The sequence below is a fragment of the Chamaea fasciata genome, unplaced genomic scaffold (assembly GCF_029207755.1).
Source record: "Chamaea fasciata isolate MVZ Bird 193981 ecotype frontalis unplaced genomic scaffold, bChaFas1.0.hap1 SCAF_7, whole genome shotgun sequence".
In the NCBI taxonomy this organism is placed as follows: Eukaryota; Metazoa; Chordata; class Aves; order Passeriformes; family Sylviidae; genus Chamaea; species Chamaea fasciata.
In genome coordinates this window covers 10,873,558-10,896,145 of record NW_027094092.1, presented here as the reverse complement: position 1 = coordinate 10,896,145, position 22,588 = coordinate 10,873,558, and the positions used below count along the sequence as shown (strand labels likewise).

The 22,588-nt window shown below is 37.1% G+C and overlaps 1 protein-coding gene across 2 annotated transcripts in view; it reads right to left on the bottom strand.

Moving 5' to 3' along the window:
- The window catches only part of SBF2 (SET binding factor 2), a 231,367-nt gene that overhangs the window by 30,007 nt on the left and 178,772 nt on the right, over nucleotides 1-22,588 (bottom strand). Inside the window, exons 18-29 of one of the 2 annotated variants that reach the window (XM_066187541.1) lie at nucleotides 18,901-19,071; nucleotides 17,774-18,030; nucleotides 16,371-16,543; nucleotides 16,033-16,106; nucleotides 15,461-15,656; nucleotides 14,665-14,792; nucleotides 12,306-12,481; nucleotides 11,265-11,410; nucleotides 7,300-7,498; nucleotides 5,517-5,713; nucleotides 1,396-1,533; nucleotides 359-454 (exon numbers count right to left, since the gene is read on the bottom strand). In XM_066187541.1, the coding sequence (XP_066043638.1) occupies nucleotides 359-454; nucleotides 1,396-1,533; nucleotides 5,517-5,713; nucleotides 7,300-7,498; nucleotides 11,265-11,410; nucleotides 12,306-12,481; nucleotides 14,665-14,792; nucleotides 15,461-15,656; nucleotides 16,033-16,106; nucleotides 16,371-16,543; nucleotides 17,774-18,030; nucleotides 18,901-19,071 (1,951 nt within the window). The remainder of the gene's footprint in view (nucleotides 1-358; nucleotides 455-1,395; nucleotides 1,534-5,516; nucleotides 5,714-7,299; nucleotides 7,499-11,264; nucleotides 11,411-12,305; nucleotides 12,482-14,664; nucleotides 14,793-15,460; nucleotides 15,657-16,032; nucleotides 16,107-16,370; nucleotides 16,544-17,773; nucleotides 18,031-18,900; nucleotides 19,072-22,588) is intronic. The other variant, XM_066187542.1, reaches the window with a different exon arrangement.

Here is a 22,588-nt window from a genome sequence, read left to right as displayed (position 1 = left end):
TGGAATGATCTGTAATTGCAGATTCTAAAGTCTATTAAATTCTTATATTAAAATAAGCATTTTCAGGCCATACACAGACAAATTAAAAATATGGACGAATCACAAATAATTTAGAAACATCATCCCTATCTGAGTGCTTAATTTTTCACTAATTCCAACATGAAACCACCTTTATTTCAATGGTAAGTAAAGGATTTGAACAGAAATTAGATAATGTTGTGGACTGAGGCCACTCTAATTTCTGTTTCATTGTTTCACAGAGCAATGAATCAATAAAGAGTATAATTATTTTTATTTCACTAACATTTTTTCATCATTTATTACTTCAGATAACAGACTTTGAGCTAGTCTTACTAACCTCCTCGAGCAAAGCTATTGGATAGATTTACATCCAAATGTCCTGGCACTACCTGCTTAAACACAGTAGACATTCTTGAAGCCCTCGTTTCAGTGCCTAAAGTCAGCCAAAAAAAAAATAGAAGATTAAAAACGCTACAGTGTTAACCAGACTAACAATATGACTGATAAAATGCCCTTTTTCACCCAATACAGCTAATTCTTGCCAACTTTGTACTTTATTTTTTAAGACAAATGCGTACATTTGGCAACAGTATGGACGTGTTAGATACAGCTAAGCAATCAACATATTTTACAATAAATGAAGCAAAGCACACACACTTTGGGATGGTGTTACTTTACAAGAAAAGCCACTGTTTGGCAGTATTAGGCCAATTACAACCAAGACAAGACAGACACAATTTCAAGTCACATAGTCCTTCCTGACATGTCGGGGTTACCCTCACTTAAACCTCACCAGATTTCATCATAAAATAACTGAAATAAACATGGATTAATTTCTTCATGGTTCCACCTAGGCATAACTCAAAAAAGTGTATTTTGAAAGAGTTGTCACTGCAAAAAGAGCTCTATTTTGAAACCATATTAGCAGAAACCCATTATGAGTATGTAATGCATAAAGAGGCCTATATACCTTCCATTGCTGCTGCAGCTAAATAGTGCTACCTGTTCTGATATTGCAACCTCATACTTCCTCATTATACAAAACACAGCAGATTTTGCCTCTTTATATAAAATAGAGCAGATTTTGCATCCTCTAAAATTTGGTAGTCTTTTATTCCATATGCAGTTTATGCTTAACTAGTTATAAAAGACTTCACTGTCAGATTAATACTGAAAAGTATTTCAGGAAAGATTACAAACATCCTTTACACACAGAGAAAACATGTTCACTGAGACTAAGAGTGACTTGGCTACATGGAAAGTCTAACAATTAAGAAACAACAAAATTCATATGGAACACTGAACTAGCACCATATCAGAGAGAAGTCACTCATCAGCTTAGCCGGAGAAAAGCAGTGTACAAACCAGTTTTACCTGGAGACAGAGCAATGGTTGGGCTAACAGTGAGGGTATTACTGCCATTCATTTTGCAGTGGACGGATATCACATTCAGTAAGGCTTGTAGGTATTTCTCCTGTTCTATACTGCTTGAAGATTCTAGAGAAGCAGGAGCTAGAGTCAGAAGAAGAATGGATTGCATTAAAAAAAAACAAACAGTTTGTAAATGCACAGAATAAAAGGCTTACTGTGTAAAGCAGAGCACTGGAAACGTCCTAGTTTGTCTGCCACAGGTTCAAAAAGCCTTTCCTTTAACGACAAGGAGTTCATCACCTGGCTACACAGCAGGATCCAGCAATGTTCTCTTGCATTCCACATAAAGCTGAACTTCTGAAACTTTTACCTCATGGTCACCACTTAAACCATTCATCACTAGCCATTATGTGATCAGCACAAACTGAGTGAAGATAATGCTTCGCTCTCCAAACAAAAAGTAACATTTCTAAGTTTGTGCTACTTGTCAGCAAAATGTGCAGAAAACAGACAGAATGGTTTCTTTAACAAAAGTAAGTAAAAACCCTGCTCAACCAGCTCCTCCTCGTTCCTGGAACGGTAGGTTACTTACCTGTATTTGGAGGTTCCTTGGTATAAAATGCCCATTAAAAGAGTTAAGAAACCATTAACAAAACACAGAACCAAGGGAAAACCCTCTAAAAAATAAGAAAAACAAATAATCCCAACCAGAAAAACTCCACCCATTGTGTCCAGGTGCAAGGACTAAAGGAAAGGAGATGAAGCTCAGGTCCTGCGCCATAGCACAACGACAAAATAGTGTTCAGTATCAATGAGTCTGTTTATTTCTTTTTCAAATGCCAAACAACATTTTTGGAATTCCAGTTTATTGCAGCCATCTTTGGACTTACTATAGGGCAAGAGTTTCAGAGCTGCTTTCAAACCAGGATTTGGGATCTTGCTCACAAGAGCCAAGATTTGGAATAAGAGACCGAGCTAAAGAATTTGATTGAGTGCATTTTGACAAAACACAATGGTAAATTGTAAAAAATTTTCTCCAATGATGATCCAATCGGATTCTATGCTGGAAACTAATAGACAGAAAAGCTAATTAGCTGGAGGTGGCAAAAGAAATTTCAAGATAGAAATTATTATCTGGATTGAAAGTACAATCAGGAAGTGATGATGTTTCCTGTAGGAAACATCATGCTGTTTCTGTCTGACCAAGTAGAAAAAGCCTGAGCAGGAACATTATTTTCTCTTCTACTCCTAAGCAGGACTTACACATCCTAAAATCCACTGGAATGATCTCTGGGTTCCCTAGCCCTTGAAATAATACTACAAAAGTCAATTTTGCTCTTAACAATTGAGTTAAATTAAAAGAAATGAACTGTCTAAATGAAAGGATAATGTCTATACCACTTGCACTTTAAAAGTTTTATTTTGTGAAGAGTATCATGTGTGTTTTAGAAAACAGTTTCACTTATATCAAAGTCTGTCATTGAACCAAGCAGATATCAGAATTAAAGACTGAGGGTAAAAATGTCCTTGTGATGGATTAGAGACGGAAAAATTTCCCCTTCATCCTTACCACAGCTCTTCCCATCACAGCAGCATAGAGAGATGACTCAAAGCATTACCCTCTACCAGCACAGGTGAACTGGGATTTCTATGGAATGAGCACCTTTCAAGTGCTATCACACGTGGAGGTCACCACAGCGACATATATTTAAACAAAAGATGGGGATGGAAATCCCAGAAGCAACTTTATCCCGTTTAATTTTGGTTTTGTGTCAGGAAAGAAATGCATTGCTTAGTCCTGCAATGCTAATATGTGCTTTATATGCCTGGTCACAGGTTGCTCCATCTTTCTCTTACAAGTCCTAATACAATCAAAAATTCAGCCTGAACCAAGATAACTGTTCTCTGGGATAGTGTTACTACGTCCAAGAAACATAAAAGTTCTTTCCACAGGGTAGCTGACCAATAAATGCTAGTTTAGGTGTAGAATGTCATATTTAGAATGACAGTGCTCTGGAACAAAATTCCCAGAGAGGTCAAAGTAATTCAGAAACCAACTTGCAGGTTTCCAAGGAACATTTCAAAAGACCTATATACTCTCCATCTGATATTTGAACATCTGTTAATAATTTTTTTTTTTGGACAGATGTTAGAAAACACAATTCTGTTGCACACGCAGTTTGGTTCCACACAGAAATTAAGTACTGTGCATAATTTCTCTAAAAATATGTTCTGTGCTTCTTATATAACATATTGATCTCCAACTATGCTTTGAAAACTTGCGTAACACACCATGTAACAGGAAATCACAAAAATGTTCCCTAAGTTCCAGCAGGCCCTCCTTATTTCTCTGTATCAATCCAGAACTGACCAATAAAAATCTACTCCTATGAAGTCTCTTCTTAGGAAAGAATTAACGTGTCAACTTGAATTTAACTTCAAATTATCTTTGTCCTCTTGGTTTGCTTCACAACGCGTTTTTCATTACAGACTTTCCTCCACTGCACACAATTCCTGCTGAGGCAGCTGTGTATAACTACCTTTGTTGATCAGGTTCGTTTCAACAAGCTTCAACTTCATTAAGAGTAAGATAAACACCCTATAAATATTCTCTATTTTCCTTGCTGTACCTTCCTGAGGGAATTCTCAGTTTTCTTCAAACTTTAGAAGAAACAGTAACTCCAGAAGCAAGTATTTGTCAGACACAGCTACTGTCAATCTGTTTATCTACTCCATAATATTCTGGTGGACATATGACAATGGCAATATAAAAAGGCTATATAAAACTAAGAAAAGAAACCATCAGAAAACTACTGCAGAAAACATCAAAGTGTTTGTCTTTACATAATTTTGAGACCATTTCTGCAGATGTTTTTTCAATTTATTCTCTATTTGTACCAGGTAAAAGATGCCTCATCTGTATTTCAGCCAGGAAAATCAGTATTAAATCAGCTGAAGACTAACATTTGAATTGCCATGCCTGGGATTCACACCATAAGCATGTGGAAGAACTGGTGCAGCCATTAGCTTTGGCAGCTGTTGTGTTAACTATTGGTAGTACTTCACTGACTCATTATATTAATCCTTTCAACAAAAACACATTATATAAATTTCAATTCACTGCCTTCCCTGCTCATCACTCCAACTAAAAAATGGTCTTGTAAAACACTGAAGAGATACATTCAATCAATGTTATAGCAATGAATATTCAGTAGATAATAAGTGATTCCCAAATTAGCCTGAACAGTCAGTCCAGACACTAACATTAAAAACATTTTTCTAATATCTTTGAAGTAATGAGATTTTAAAGGTGCATTTGATACACACAAAACCTCGTTATGTCTGATATAAATTGCTCTTAATAAGAAGGAAAAATGTGGCCTTCATAAAGGTATTCTGTGAAGGAAAAGTTATGGAGGACTATGTAAAAATATTAAAATCATGTTATCTTCAAATTACTTTTATGGCACTTGTAGATAGGTGTACAGTATGCTTCTCATAGGTTTTGAAAAATTCTACAGAACACACTTGAATAGAGTCGAAACTATTAGTTTTAGCCATTACTGGGGAGAAACACAAACATAAAAAGGACAACAGAATTTCTTTGCTATCTTGGTGAGTTTCTGGTACTCCAATGTGACCTCACATTTCCTTTTCATCCAAAAAGAAAAAGTATGGCCTAATTCTGGAATAATTTCTAAACAACTATCAGTTTGATTAAAGAAAATACTGACTCATTCCTGGCATGAAATTAACTCTGAAAAAGCTATCAGCATGAGATGGAAATCCAGGCAGTCAGAAGTATTCTAAACATTGCCTGTGAATGATGGAAGTCAATGAATGTTACTTCCAAAATTAATGTTACCCTAATACTACATTCTTCCAAAAAATGAACCATTCTGATAAATCCTGTGTTGGACCAATCTCTGTCCAAACTATTCATTCACATTTTTGGAACTGCTTTCATGCCATTCAGGATTTTGACACAGAGTAACTAATAATATCCAGATAACCACTCACATCCTGAGACTTTTGATTCAATCCAATCACTGATTTTCCTCTGGCAAAATAAGCATTTCCACGTGAAATTCCTTCTATGGAAAGCCTGGCTGCCATCAACTCACCCGTGGGATGTGTGTTTTGGGATTTGAAGAGGCCCACCACGCTTTTTCCATGGAAGCCCCCGGACCTCAGCAGCAGGGAGCTGTTTTTAGTGTTCTTCCAGCAGACAACGGGCAGGCGGTTGTGGCGGTAACAGCGAGCCACTCTCTGCAGGCTGCTGTCCTGCACAGACTGAGGCACCACCAGCAGCCCAGGATAACTGCATTGACACCAAAGTGGAAAAAAAAATAAAAAATTGAACAATTAAAATTGCTTTCAAAACGCTCAGCAATGAAAAGAAAAACTTCCTAAAATTACAAGCTGAAAACACATCTTAATGAAATACACCTTAACTGTTAAAATTGCTTTCATTTTTTGAAAGTAATTTTTAGTCCAAGCCTAGCAAATACATTAATTTAAGCAAACTGCATTTCAAATAGAGATTGAACGATGAAAAATTAGTAACACTACCATTACTAATTACTTTCCATTTAAGGTGACATTTTATTAGGTGGTATGTTTCTTCTTAGCATCTCCCTTATCTGTCACTATACTGAAGCTGTATTTTTAAGCATGACAGAAAACAGAATTTGAGGTATGCAAATGATGCAGCAGTTCCGTTTTGACAATTGTATATGAAATATGAGAATTGAAAGGAAAGAATGTTAGATTGCCTAAAGTATCACAATGAAAACAATAGTCATTGGTTTATGGAAAAATATATTTAAATTTTACAGACAGAGTCCTTGGAATACAGTGTTTGAAAGTGCAATTTTGTGTTCTGTTTAAAACACCGCAATACACTGAGAGATTAGGAAATTCACTGATATAATACCTTTAAAGAGAAAACAGCAAGGTGGTAGTTTTGTTCATGTAAGTGAAAGAAGGATTCAAGCAATATGAAATATCATTTTCTATCTCCTCCAAAAAATCAACTAAAGTGCCAATTTCACGTGTTAAGAAGAAACTAAGATGAGGAACAAGAAACAATTACTGCTTACTAGATAACTTTTATTCCCTCTACGATATACACTATTTCTGCAAATTCAATTCTTGAACGTTTATTCAATTGCCCTCAGACAAAATAAACGTACATGGTATTTACAGTCTACAAAGCAACCACAGTAATATAGCAGTAGGTATTTATATCCTGAGATTTGTAATTCTTTCAGATACTAATTATATCTTCCAAAAAAAAAAAGCCTAGAGAATATTAAAAACTCATGGTTTTAGGGGAGGAAAGGGTTCTTTGCATAATGTCCAAAGCATAATGAAAATGAGCAGATTTCATGCCTTCATCTGCACTGTACTCCATGGTGACTAAAGAAAACCAGTACTCTAGAGAAGTCAGAAAACAAGAAAGGACCTAGTATTTTTCTTCTGTGCCCTTCTTCCTGGCAATTCCATTGTCCATAATGAAAGCAATGACCAGCCTAAACTGGCTCTGAAGAATGCAAATGTCTTCTGATATGACTCATGCAGATAGGCTTTTGTATTAAAGGAATTTTTGTGGGCAGTGTCAGTAAACTCCATCAGCTTTCACAACAAAAAAAAAGAACTTAGTAACACTGATGTGCTAAAACACAGCATGTGACTCTCAGCACATGACAAACTTTTTAAGTAAATGACTTTCATGAAGTCAACTGTAACACAGTTTTTAATTAGAAGAAAATAGTTATTTATAATTGCTTCTGAAGCTTGCTTTTTTATTTAGGAACAGTAGAGATTTTAAATGCAAATATATTAATGCACATATACATACATGTGTCTCTAGTTTCAGCTACTTTAGTGAATTTGTAAACTCACCTCCGGCAAAGGGAATACATCCTGTTCAGTGCAGTTATTCTTAAGTATTCTGTTTTTGAGCGAGAGGAATTGGTGCTGATGGTCCCCAGACCCAAACGCTGATAGTCCCTGAAGCAGGCTCTTTCTACTAATTGCTCCATGGTTGATTTTTCTGATGCTTTCAGGGTACCACTGGTGTGCAGCTCGCTGTCATCTGAAACTAAAGGGAAGAATCTTACTGGGGAGGCCGGCAGTTACAGAGCAAACAATGCTACTTTCTTCTAAACAAGTTTGTCCTGCTCTCAGAGATGAATGGCAAGATCCAGGACATGCAAACCAGAGTTTACTGAATTTATAAACACTAAAATAGCATTTTAGTTAGCAAACCTGACTACAGCACCAAGTTACCTACTCTGCCTGTGACTGGCATGGCTGACATCTCTCTAGCTAGTTATCTCACATATTCATTTGAACTGAAGACAGATAATTTTTCTTTACTGATTTACAAATTCTTTACAGATTCAATACACATTCAAGATAAAAATAAACTACACAGGGTTTTTTTTAAACTATCTTCAGAAGAGGTAACAATTTTTTTAAGGTTTGGCTCAGCCTAAGTGTTTCAGTGTTGTAATTTCACAAGAGATGACTTTTGAGTTCTGAATGTCTCAGATTCAATGTCAGGCAGCAGCTTTCTTCATCCGTGCATGCCAGCTGTCCTTTCCAAAGAGAAAAAATTTCAACCATGAGAGATAAAAAACTATGTCACAAGTTCAAACTACTCTGAAATTCAAGTCAAGCAAGGTCTTTGTACAAAACCTGCCACCTGCCTATTAGTGACACTTTCAACCATTTCCAAATACTTGTGAGAGCAGATTTACTGCTCACAGCATGTATCAGTTACTTGCTACCACCTCAAGCATTGAAATATGTGCATATGAGAAGCATTTCTTCATGGATGAGGCACTGAAAAGTATATGAGGATTTAAACTTAAAACAGGACTTCATAAAACTGGAATTTAAACTTATTTAGAAAATAAAAATCATGCTATAATTAACACTTTACTGACAGTAGACAACATTCAGAATTTACAGGAGTAGTACCTCTATGATTTTTTTTTCTGTGCATCTTAGCATAACATCTAAATGAAAACTTTTTTTTGCATTTTCAGCTAAAGAAAAAAAAATTCCTCTATTTGATAAATAATGAAGTCGAACACTCTGCATCTCTCCTCTTTTTCCATATTTGTTATGGTAAAAAAAAAGTCACACAACATCTGAAGTATGAAGTGCACAAATGAGAAATGAATTTAAATGAGCTTTAGAAATAATTTTTTGGGTCAGACAATATCTTGGTATTTAACAGTTTTGAATGGAAAACTATAACTGACTCAAGATGAGGGTGCATTTTGTGAAGTATTTTTTCCTAAATGGATTTTTCTCCCATGAAAGCAGGTATGTTGGTGATCAGACTTTGCAAAACACTGTCCTGTGCATAAAAAGCTAGACATCAGAGCTCCTATCCATGTCCTTAAGCTGAAGAGGGGCATGAAGATATTTTGCTGCCTCAAGTTTAACAGGATTTATTAGATTTTGAAAAAAACAAGGAATAATATCTCTGTTTTGTTGCTGAGATACAACTATTTTCAAAAGAAGGTTTCACAGTCTCTTGTTTTATTGAACACACCTGTGCGACCACCATAAGAAATAGAATTTACTAATTATTGAGAGATTCTAAACTCTGAAAACAAAGAGATGAGGAGGAATTTGAGGGAAATAAGACGTTCATTGGCAGCAGCTAATAACTACAGTACTGTGCCCAGTTTTTGAAATCACATTGCAAGTTATGTGTGGACTACCTAAAGAAGCCTGAGAAAAGAGCAAAGAAAATGATCCGAAGTCCATCAAGACTAATAACCGAAGAACTGAACTGCACAGATTCAACCTTCAGAAGACAACAGAAAAATTTTACAATAGATCATAAATACAGAAAAATATTACAATAGATCATAAACATATTATGCATTATAATCAGAATGAGGGGAATCATCTCTTGTATATGTATATACTGGCAGGGTAAGAAATGAAGGGCTTATATTGCAGCAAGATTATCTTTAGTCCTGAATCTCAGAAAATTGCTTGTTTTCTCCAGCATTAAGGATGGTTTAAGTATTAGTATGAGCTGCCTAGACTTGGAGAACCTTCAGCTTTGAAAACTTTTAAGAAGAACTTAGGCAAACACCTATGAGGAATGGATGAAGAATGTTGATCTTGCCTTGGGGCAGAGAGTTGGACTACTTGATCTCTGAAGTTCCTTCCAGCCCTATCTTTAACATTTCTTTTTTAAGACAGTGCATCACCTGCTGTAGATAGTTCATTGTTGGCAGAGCTGCATAGTTTCCTATACTTCAGTTTTTGAGACTTGCAAGTAAGTCAAAAACAAAGCCAAAGCCACAGCAGTCAGTATAAAAGGAATTGCAGTGATTACTCCCCGTGGCTCTCTGCACTCTGTCTGAAGCAGAGTCACTGCTGTTGACAGCTCCCTGTCCCTGATGTGCCAGGGCTGCATGGAGAGAAAAGCAGACTCTGCCTTTGGTCACCTTAACACATTCCCAGCCAAGACACCTGGAAAGCAGCAGGCCTGAAGACTCACAAGTTATCATTTTGTACTTTTTTAGGGAAGGAAAAAAGTGACCATCATGAATCTTATACGGCACCTGTGTTCATGGAAGAATATTGTTGTTTTGTATATCAGCAATGCAAAAACTCTTCAAACTTCTTCATCATCAAGAGACTATGAATACACAGGTACAACTGTGGTTGGTGTCTCTGGGTGAAAGTCACAAAATCACCCCTAAATCACCCCGATACGGCCTGCAGAATTGTTTCTGACCCAAAGAACACGAAACATCGGAACACATGCTAACTCAGCACTTCAGGAGGATGCTGGAAATTCAATTAAGAACATAATTTTTTGGCACCCTAAAGACACTCAGTGTTTTCCAAACCTTTCTTTTTGCCTATTTCTAATCACTTTATCTGGAATGAAAGAAGAGAAACAGCATTTTTAAGCTTGCCTGGAATGGCTTTCTTCCATTTCAGAGAGAACAGAGGCTTCAGTCCTGCTTTAGACAGCTTTCATACATCTGCTCCTAAGTCACATGAGTTGCCTTGCTCAGTGAGCAAATATTCAACAGGAGAATTCAGCTTGTTCGATGTTTGGAAGAAATTATCAATGTTTGAAGAACACTTCATTATCTGAGATGCCTGTTTTTTTTAAAGAAAGAATGCTTTGACAAAACAACACCTGTTTATGTACAGGAGAATCTGGTTCCCTCTAGTGGTTTATTATAAATTAGCACTGGTCCAGATAAGGATATACAGGCAGCAGCATATGGGAGGAAAAAAAGGGGTTTGGGGGAAGTCAAAGCCCATACCATCACACAAACCGCTCAAAGTGCCCGAACTCCTTTCTACCTTCTACCCCAAAATAATTTCAATCAAAAATACGGGAAGCGGTATTTGCAGCAGTAATGAGTTCTGCTGCTTTCAACAATCATTTTTCAGTTCCACATCCACAAAAGTCTCCAATTTGCTCATTCCTGCACCTCACCAGTTACTGCTTTCTCATCAGAGACTAGCTGCAGATGCCAGATGTCTAGAGATAAATGGAAGCTGCAGCATGCTTCTGTAGTGTTTCACCCCTACCAGCATGATGTAAAAATGATCTAAAAGATATCATACCTAAATAGTTTCATAATTAAAAAATAATCTAGTACTTCGCTGCACCACTGAATTAAGTCAACTTCCTCTTCTCATTGCAAAAGAAAATGCTCACTAAATGCTGAGATTTGAAACCCTTCTCTTTCCTGTCTAGGAAAACCCTTCCATTTCTTGTTGAAGGCATTTCTCATTCAATTTACCAGAATGGAAGCATAACAGAGAAGATTTATTAACCAACATGGATAAAAAAGCCACACTCTTACCAGAGATATCATCATCTTCATTCCAGCCAGGCCGATTCCCTCTTTCCTCCACTATTGTGCCTGTTTTCTTCTTCAATAAGTACTGGCGCCCAATTGTCATCTTCCCAGCACGCTTTGCTCCCTTCACAATGCTTTTGGAGAAGGTACTGTAAATCCAAAACAACAGAAGTATTTGGAAATATTCATCTGATTCGGCCTGATAGCATTTACAGATCTCTATGACAAACGCAACTGAAATGGATTTAAAAGTTTTTCTCTTAATACAAACAATTACAAACTTCAGAAAAATTGCTTCCGAGATTAATTTTTAAGCAAAAATTGTATTACTTGGAGATAAATTTGTGTCATGTTTTCTACTGGTAATGAATAAGCAGATATCCTATTGTTTCAGGTTTTTTTATTTTGCTAGTAATGCAGTAAATCTAGAAAGTTGCCAAAGTAAAGGCAGGAACGAGAGAAATTACCTTTAAATTTTAGGATTTCATGACTAGATTGAGATTCTATTTTCTGTGTCAACAATACACTAATCAACAGAGAATCACAGGACCTACCACTCTGGAATAGATTAATGACGCAGCTGGTTCAGTAAAATTTAACATGTAACATAAAACTGGAAAGAGGACCTAAAGCTCAAACTCTAAATTAAAAAGAAGTAGGGCAAATGCACACAGTAAAATTAATCCTAACCCACACTAGGCTATAAGTGGCTAGGCTACTAATTACAAAGTAGTACACAATTAATCATATTTCCCCGTTGAGCTTGCATAGCTCAAGACGCTACTTCTATTTTTTGTTTCAAAATGTAATAAAGGTGCTCGTTCAAATCTACTGCAGCCAGAGGTTTAGATAAATAATAAAATTCCTATCCCAAATAAACATCTGTATCCTACTAATCTGTCTCCTACTCAGTCAATACAAAGAAATGCAAAATAGCAATCACTTATTTTGACATGATCTCCACTTGTGCAGAGCTTCCAGGTTGTTCAGTGCATTTGGATAGCACAAAACATGAACATCAGAAAAAAAAAAGAAAGACTGTACCGGAATGAAGTGTTCTTTTCTTTCTGTTTTGGTAGAATTATCTGTGGTGCTGTTTGCCCAGCTGCAAAGGCGAAAGTGCTGAAGATGGACTGAGGATAACGGAACTTCATCAACTGTTTCTTAAATATTTCCACCACTTCAGGACTCACTTCTTCATCAAATGCTACTTTAATTAACTGTGTATTAAAGACATGACATGTTAGAAACTGGAAAACAATCTGAGAATTTCAGAAATTGGAAGATTCCAAAATACAGCAGCAAAATTCCCATACTTCCACAGTATTATGCCCTTCAGAAAATACAGATATTATGTAGATAGATCTCATTTACTTTGACGGCTATTACACACTTGAAGAATTTTTTTATTTCCTATTTTAAATTTATGTCCTAATACTAAGGTATCTTCACTAGGCAGCATCTGGAATTCTCATAAGATCAAATACAAAATATTTTGGTAAATCCAAGTTGTAGTGCTGGCACTAAGACATCTAGAGCAGTTCAAATTCTGGTCACATGGGACAGCTTAGCTGGGAAATAGTCTGCCAGTTCTGCCCCTACACTGGGAACTGAGGTTGGTAATGCACTTCAAAGACTCAGGAAGCCAGCAATTTCAGCATTCATATGTCACAATCATTGTATTTCTATTACTTAGATGTTCCAATTTTGGCCTCACCTTGCAAAGTATAGAAAACTGCTAGTAACAAAACTGTGGTAGTGAAATCTGCTCCTTAAAAAGGAAACAACCTTGTGCTATTCAACACTGAGCCATCCACTTGACTAAAAATGCTTTTTCGAAAGGTTCTGGGAAAAAAAAAATCCCATCCAATCATCCTCCGCTGAAAGGAAGTCAACAATTCAGGGAAAACAAATAAGAGACAGAAAATACGGAATCCATAAAAAGGCACAAAACAACTCTAAGAATGTGGAGAAAGCAAACAAAGAAATGTCCTAGCGCTCTATTTCTGAGTGCATACCTAGACACCTTTTAAATTCCTTTGCTTGCCATCTAGGAGGTGGATTTCATCCTTGCTTTTCCAATTTCACTTGTTTTGTAAATATTTTCCAAATGACTAACAGCTCTGTTGTTCTAGGACCTCCTTGAAAGGAGCTCTTCAGTCTTTCAGGGTCACACTGGTTTGAAGTTTTAAAGATATCAAACAGCATAGCTGCACACAAGCCCATCTGAAAATCATAATTAATCAACAAAGGGGAGGGGCTATTTCATCCTGTATAGAACCATGGCTGTTACATAGGGGACAGGGAATAAACTGTTTGCGGATTGTTTTTGTTCTCATAACCTAATACAAAACTATGCTAAACAAAAGCAAAGATGATGTTTGACCCGAATCCAGCTCTGAGCTGGAGTCTGTATTTATCACATCATTGAAGCATGCTAAGTATTCTGGTAAAAAGATTTCTGGAAAATAAAAGTCCTCACAAAAGTCCACAAGAACAACTTTTTTTTTGCTCGTTTTACGCATTTGTATTCCTAATTTTGTGCTTTGAATGCGATACAGAAGGATGATTAGCTAAGTAATGTTCATTATTGTAAGGAACTAATAAAGTGCTATTTTGTTTTCAAATGTTGGAGTTATTGCTTTCAATGAAAATATGCTTCTACAGTCAGTCAACCCAGCAAAGTATTTCATCTCTTAAGCACTGCAGTCTACATTCAGTCCAGGATATAAAATTCTTTGCTTGCAGCTTTTGATCTCTTAGGATTTGACCTCAGTTAGGATCAAAACCAAGAAGGAAAATTCAGGAAAGATTTCAGGATTCCTATTTCTTACAAGTCCACCTCTATCAATTGCCCTGCATTACACACTTTCCTTGAACACACTGTTGGGGATCCTACAGAAAATTCCAAGATCTGTGCCTGTCATATAGAGACTCGTTGGTTCTACCCTGAAGATTCCTGGAAGTGCAGCTTCCATGTGTGACATCCCAGGACTTTATGCCATAGATTTTAACAGAAAGCTGGTGAAGTGACAAACCTTGAGAAGGAAGCAATACTCAGAGCTTTTCCATACTGATTCCATGTAGCTGGGGGAGAGAGAAAGCAGGTTCTGACTAGCCTCCCTAGGCCTCTACTTACATGAAGGGATTCTGGACCCAAACCAGCTCTTTTCTGGTTCCAAAATAGGTGAGGAAAGCAGTGAAAGAAATCCAATGTGAAAATAGCAACCCTCTGTAAATACCAAGTGGGCCAAGAAATGCCAGGGTTTCTATGAGTTCTGCCTTGTCTATTGACCTTACAGGGCAGAAAACCGGACTCCTCACGAATACCAGGGCAAAGCGCTGCTCGTAAATATTTTGAGCTGACTGCAGCCACATAAAGTTTCACAAAACTTCATTTTACCTGAAAAGTGGCTGAACTGATCTGCAGCCCTTCTTGCATGCTCTGCTGCAGCTGGTTCTGGATACTGATCTTCTTCTCCTTGGTAACGGAGGCGATAGGAAAGCTCCGGATCACGGTCTGCTCCCCAACTGAGGACACAACACACAGACACTCGTTAGATCACACAGCCAGCCCTGCTCTGCTCACACTGTTACTAGAGTAAACAAGAGTGAATAAGTATAAAGCAACATGAACATGATGGTATAGATGGATTAACTTCAGGCAAACTACCCGAAAAGTTGGCAAAGTGCTAAAGCATCATTTGTAATCTGAATTTCAACTCTGTTTCAGCTGTGATGATGAGAAAAATATTCTCCTTCCTTCTGAGTCTTTTTACATAACGGAAATGTACCCCCAAAAGCTCGGTCAGTAGGGGCTAAAGAAACAATTTCAAGTTTATTCGGATTTCATAATGCAATATATAACTTATAAACAGGAATTATATACTTTGATATGTTTACAAATGATCATGAACTTCCCACAATATATTTATACTTCTGACAATCTGCTTAGAAATGGCACATACTAAATAATGAAAAATTATCATTCAGAAGAGCTGACAGATAAAGAAAATACAGCTATTGCCAAGCAATAATTTTAGGTAGAATACCAACTCATGAGTATTTTTCCTTTCACTTGCTTCCAGTGTCTGAAAAAACTGTTTAATGATGTTGATGCTTGAATAGGTGGACAGGCCAGCTCAGAATCCTGCCTATCTAAAGGACCACAATTATCACTCAGATTTGGATTTTCTTACCCAGTTGATCATGAGGAGTGCCTTTAAATATAATTCTGTACGTGGTAAGGAACAAAGCTCCTTCAGCAGGGAGGATATGAGGACCTCCAAGCAGTCCTCCTGTGGCTTCCTCTCTGCCATCAGGATCCAGCAGCACACGGAGACCTTCACAAACAAATTCCTCTCCTGGCAGTAAAGTAGGCCGTAGAATTTTGGGCTGATGCAAAATAAATGGAAGTGTAAATGTAAATCAGTGTTATACCTCGGGCTAGCAATAATATTTGGTTTAAAAAGCTTCAAAACAAAATTGTTATGACAGTTAGTCCAAAGAAGGTAGATGGAGTTTGGACTCAACAAAGAGAAATGGGTCTCAAAAAGCAGTGGGCATGCAACAGCTTGTTTATGATCAGAAGTCTGGCTCTACTGGTTTCATATTTCATGAGACCAAGGCCAAGCATTTTATTTATCACTGGTGGAAATTTTCTCTTAATGTTTTGATATTTCCTCATAACATTATGAGAGGGAAAAAGAGATGACTAGATTTTATGATTCTAATGCTTGTAAAAAATACAAATACTTTTCATAACACTTGCCTTCTGTATCGGTGGAAGCCTCCTGCTCTCCCGATGGACAGCCTCCAGAGTCTCTATGTGCATTGCTACAATGCCTGGAGAACAGGAACACCATAAATGAAGTCTCACACAATGGAAAAGAGAAAGCTGCCTTGTAATTAAAACTCTGATAGCTCTGAAATTCTCAAATTTTGACATCGAGGAAAAAATTATCTGAGATTCAACAGCAATTACAATCTGGAAAAGAAATCTAACACTCTAACTTATTTGATGTTAACTCAAATTAGTAAGTGCATTTGTCTAATTAGGAAAAGAAAAAAGAAAGACCACAACTGTCACCTTTTCGTGATAATTCCTACCTGGTATCATGCAGTGCAGACCCTTGATGTGATCCTGTGTGACTCCACTTTCTGTGCAAACTTTGTCAATAAATCTGGTGATGAACCGCACCACTGCGTTTGCAACATCATTGTTCTCCGAGTCCTCAAACCCACTCTCAGTGTCATAACTCTCTGCAACACTGCCTGCAATGCTGAAGGCAGAAATAAAAGCAGTGACAAGTGTGAACAATTCACCGGGTGAAGCACATGTGACACTTGGATAGACACTGACAAGCTGTGGGGTTTTTTTCTAGTTACAATTCCCAAACCTTCCTAAAAGCATTTGGTGGTACCACAGTTACATTGTACTTTCACAGCCAAAACTTCATAAATGAAGTTGACACAGGACAATTTTCTCTCCATGAGTCCAGCACAGACAGGCCCAGAAGAGAAAAAACAGCTTTTTAAGAGCTCTATGTCTTCTCTTCATTAAGTCAAGTAAAGTATTTGCAAACCGTGGTAAGCAAATATCCAGTTAAATAAAGATACATTAAATGTATATTTAGGTTGCAGAGCAAAGCAATCAAAAGCTAAACAGATCACAAGAAAATTTTTTTGTGTGTTAGATAAGCAAGCGATTCAGTGGGAAATGTACTTTGAATGTCTAAAATACCTCCCATAATAATATCAGTGGCCAAATGCGTAGATTGCAACATACACCACAAGCAGGCTACTGAGCCTAATGCCTGAGATTAGAGGTGTGTAGTCAGCAGAAATTAGTAACTCCATAGGGAGTTCCATCCTGATAGTCTTTTACTTGATGCCAGTGTTCTCACATAGTGTTCTATAATTTTATCAAGTGAGAATTTGTACAGAGAGGTGATAATGAAGACAATAAACAAAAAGGGAGGAAGGCTTGTTACGAAATGTCCTGGATTTGCATGCTAGGGAATGAATGGAACTGGTGTTATACTCCTACTGCTTCCTTAGTAATTTAACCTTTGCCACTGTGGTTTAGCCCTCTTGCTTTTTGTGACCTCAGTGCCTTTCCTCCTTTGCAGCTGTTGCACAGAAATGCTGATTTTATAGATGCTATACAAATGCTTTCTTGATTTTAGGTTCATACAGTGGTTTTTTCAAGTCATAAAAACTAACCAAGTAGGCTTGGGGCTTCTGTTTTCTTTCTCACCAAACTGCATGTTTGTCTTCAACATCTGCATTACTAGATTAAAAATTCTTACTGGGACAACACAATGTTCCTTTAAATGGAAGTAAATCACTTCAGACAAAGTTCTGTCTTTTGAAAGGAATCATGTTAGACTTCTACTCTCCTTAACCAGTGAACTTGAAAGGAGGCGAAGATGCTGAAACACACTGGTATTTAGAGCACGGCCATTTTGCAAGCCGTGGCCCATCCTGCCAGATGAGCACAGGATACCCACCTGTTTGTGACAATGCTGTTGCTTCCACTCTCCCAGTCCCCAGTAGCTGATGTTCTCAGCAGTTTGTTCTTACTTGTATCCAGTGGCACCAGCAGGTAGACCATGAGGTTGGCAAAATGAATGGCCTGGCTGAAAACTGTGCTTTCCTCATTCTGCACTAGCTCCTGCTGAGTCTGTTTGTTAAGGGTTGGCCACAATCTCAGCTGCTCAGCAGCCAGGTCCATTGCTGTCTTATCCTGGTCTGCAGGCGTTTTCTCCTGGAAGACACAGAGAAAGAAATATAATGACACAGAAGAAATGATAAAGCTACAACTTAAAAAACAATGCTTAGACAAAGTTTTGTTTACTCAATTTCTAATTAAACTTCTTCAGTTATTTAAATTATATATTAATATAAAAAGAAAGAGCAAATAACTACCCTGAATAGGGTTTAAGGAGAGTTATGATTATGGGAACTGAGCTTTGAGAGCAGTTTACTGAAATGCATCAGTAGCACAATGTGGGAGAGATCTAAACAACATCATTGCTTTTAAGGTCTTTTTTATGCCATCTGATCTTCCATGTTTCTTCAGAGTGGTTTCCTGATTTTAACATAGCTGCTCCCCTCAGCTTATCCACTTAGCTCAAATAAGAACAAGCATAAATCAGGTTGAGAAATTACATGCAGCTCACGACTCGATGCTGGCAATATTCTCTAAATTCCTAGGATGTTCAGGTGAGGGAAGCTTTTATATAAATAGTTTCCAGACCAGCTGAAACATTCATGTTTTCATATGTTGGAGTCCAATTCTAGCATTAGCTTAAAGCAAACTAGGTAGATGGCACACAGTCAAAGCAGAATAAAGGAATCTGGCAGCTGATATTAGTGACCTAAAGCCTGATGTTAAATTAATGAATGACTAGGTATATTGCAAATGCTTTTTCCACACTAAGTTGAGCTAACATCAAATTATAATGCTTTGCAGATAAATGTAAATTCTCATGTTATTGTATACTGTGCAATATGGGAGAAAATAAAAGAAAAACACATAAAACTGGAAAAAACTGTAACTTAGCTCTCTGTAACCAAGGAGACAAATAACATGTAAATAAAAACATTACTTTAATATTTTAATATATTTTCCCACCTTTTGTTTGAATGGTACTGCATGGTTGTCATCTTTGGCTGTAAGGTAGAGGGAGCGAACTTGATTTTGCACGTTGCTATAGAAGGTTGTTTCCCAAAATTGTTGGTTAGTCCAGATAGGATGATCTTGTACACAGGTGTAAGCAAACTGACTAACCCCAGGTGCTAATTTCTGCAAGGAAAAAATGTGCAAGGTTGACAAATCAGTGCTATTATTCAATTTCTTTCAAAGGCTATGACTTCAGAACTCATACACGCACTCACACATACAGATGTGATTTGTAGTACAGACAGAAATACGAAATATATCAACTTTTGTACTGCAATATGGGATAGAGAAATTATCTCCCCTTTTGTGCCATTCAAGAAATTAATGCACAGAGAGGTTGCATACAAGTCTAATGCCAGTGCACAGCAATAATTTTTCTTGATTCAGAGTAGGAAAATGAGAACTGAGGTAAGAATTTTGTGATAACAGTAACAGAACACATTTGTAACACAAAACATCTTCCTTGCCAACAAACCACAGTATTTTTAATAACCTAGTCATACAACATAGAAATCAGTATTCAGACAGATGAAAATTATTTCTCTTTTTATTTAGAACTATAGTAATGAAATTTAAAGTAAGAGGAAATGTCAACTGAGTCCTTCCAATAAACTGCATTTGTTGCAACAGCAGAAGATTAGATAAATCGTTATCATCAGTGTTATTTACTGAACTGTATGACCCAAATCCAGTTCCTGAAAGAGTGCTAATTTGGGTATGTTCTTTGAAGTCACAAGGGTCTGGATCACTGTAAAGTCTCAAACAAACCCAGAATTGTTACAGCATTAGTCATTATGAATGAAGCATTTTTTTCAAGTACATCTATTTATTTAGGTTGCACTAGTCTCCCAGGGAGTTATTTAATATTCTTGATAACTACATAAAAAGAAAGGAAATTTATTTCAACGACCTGAATCATGAAGAATGAAACCCTTTATCATATGTTCTTACTTTTTGAAAAAATAAGACCACAAAACAATGTGTTGTATACTGCATGAAGCAAAGAAGCAGGTCATCTAAATTTGTGCTTGTGATTATTTCTGCAGCAGAACAGAAGGATAAAGTACGTTACTGGGTGCCTCATTTTATGGTTATCACTCACAATACTACCCACACCTGAAACGCGCACTGTATCTAGAACTCAGATTTTACTTTAGTGATTATGTTCTGAAACACTTTCCTGAAGTGCATGAATACTACTCCATTTGATATTTGTAATTGTAGAATTGTACAGAACAGCTAGTGCTTATAATATTTCCCTAGCTGGCACTTGGGCTTTCAAACAGGAGGATAGGAAATGACAACCAAAAATTTTGCAGTCTGGTTTACAAATTTCCAGTTTTGCAATTCTTCAAACTGTGTTTTCCTCCCGGTGCTCTTCCAAGTACAGCATGAACTGAAAGTCCTGATCATGTGCCATGTACTTATTCCCTATCAAAGGTTCTTCAAAATTCTACATCTGAGGAAATGCTATGTGACAGGCTAATAAAATTTACCCAGTTGAAGTGCCTTCTTGTGCTTAGCCATCTAAAAGTGAGCAGTATAATTTTGATTTGATCATGCAGAATTTCATCAAAATTTCTTGGTAACCTGTTAAGAAATCTATTCAAATAATGTTAAATGTGACTTTGTTTATTCAATACAGACTGAGAGAGCAGATAGCTGGTTTGTTCAACAGATGCCCAAGTTTCAGTTGTGGTGCAGCTTATGGCAGATCACAGGAAATGATAACTGATCTTCCATGCCTGATACAGCTGTTTAAATCCCAGAACAGGTCAGCACAAACAGTGTCTTAATGATCTTTGTAGGGATTGCTGGACACTCCCTTGAAAAAACCTAATCGTACAAAAGACACACCACAGGGCCCACAGACTGATCTGGCCCAATCATTGATCTACCTCAAAATCCAGATGTACAAAACCTGCGTTACAGAGGAATAGGGATGACGAGTGAATCACGGAATAAAGTATGGACAACACAGCTTGAAAGCAAAGGTTCGTGCTAAAGCCATGTCATGACTTTTACTTTATTATTTGTTTTTTCCCTGGGACTGAATTCCCAGTCACAACAGATCTACAAAAAGGAGGTATGAATGTCAAGAAGAGGGGGAAGGAAAAACAAACGGAGAAAGGAAAGTCTGTTCAAGCCTAGCTAGTTGGTAGGGTTAACTCACGTCAATTTGTGCAGTAAACGCATGCAAAAGAGTGAACTGACTATCAACCTCTTCAGTTGCCTTTGATGCCTCAACCCAAACCAGGAAATTGTGTAGACTGGGTAGAAAGGGGTGATCTTTGACACAAACTCAAAAGGAAGTTTAAGCTCCTAACCCTGGGTCTAAAGAAATAAAAATGAAATTAATGTTTTTCACATGGGACAAACATGACAGGAAAGCTGAGGGGTTTTTAGATGCTCTTCCTGTGCTCATCATTTAATAGCCATGTACAAAACGTAATTTTTAAACAATGGAGATTTATGTTCAAATATAACAACATAAATCGACACTGACAGTAACTCCTAGACCAAATAAAAAAAGTTTGTTTACAGAAGCATGAAAGAAAGCACATCAAAAAAAGCTCAGTGATCATAAATATTATCCTTCTCATCACCTGCATGTGTTGAAACAAATGGCAAAACCTGATAGTGGCCAGAGCACAGAAGCAAAATCAGGACTTGCAGTTCCTGGCTCTGCCAGTTATTTTGGGCAAAATAATTTTGGATTCTCTGCTTGTTTGGGTTGCTTTGTTTGTAAAAGAAGCAGTAAGAATACCAGCCTCAAGAAGCACACTGTTGTTCCTCTGCAGTCTAAATCCATGGACTAAAAATACTCTTGGTACAAATATATGCATTCCATGCAGTCTGTAGTCTCTGTATTCCCTACACAGAGAGTGCTTAGTCAGCCCATTTCCCTAGAATGGAAACTCATTTAACACATCAAAAGGGCCCCAATGTTTACTGCTGCATTCAAAAGAATTTGCTCAGAATTTCTCCAGTTAAAACAGAGCAGAAGTTTGGTGTTTTCCATCAAGAAATACTACATATAAAAACCATATCTTCACCTAGCTCTCCACAGGGCAGCTAAACTACACTGATATTTGTGCTCTTTCTCTGTGTCCAAATAACTCACTCCTGCCAGACAGAATGAACGCAGGAGGCAGCAAAAGAATTTCCTACTTATAAGGGAGAATTTAGGGACTGACAGGTTAAAAAAGACCCCAGAAGAAAATAATAAAAGCAGTTCTGAACTGATGAAGTCCTTATTCTAAAGCTGTCAGTAGACAGAAAGAGCATTGAGGTGTAAATTGTAACAAACAACAGAAGATCAGTTATCTTCTGCAAATGGGAAGTTTCATTTTTAAGTTTCATTTATCTAATTAAAGGACACTGTGTCCTTTAATTAGATAAATGAAACTTAAAAACCCCTGAACACTCCCTTCCCAAATTCCATATGAAACAGACCTTACCCCTTTCAAAATAATTAATTACATCCAACAGTCTGTGAAAACACAAGGTTGGTTTGGGACTTGCTATGTACAACTATACAGGCAATTTCCTGAATTCAGGAATTATCTTTCCATTATTTCCACTTTACTGAGAGGTACTGGATAACACCTGCCTAGTATTTTTCCCCTGTTTCCTGATA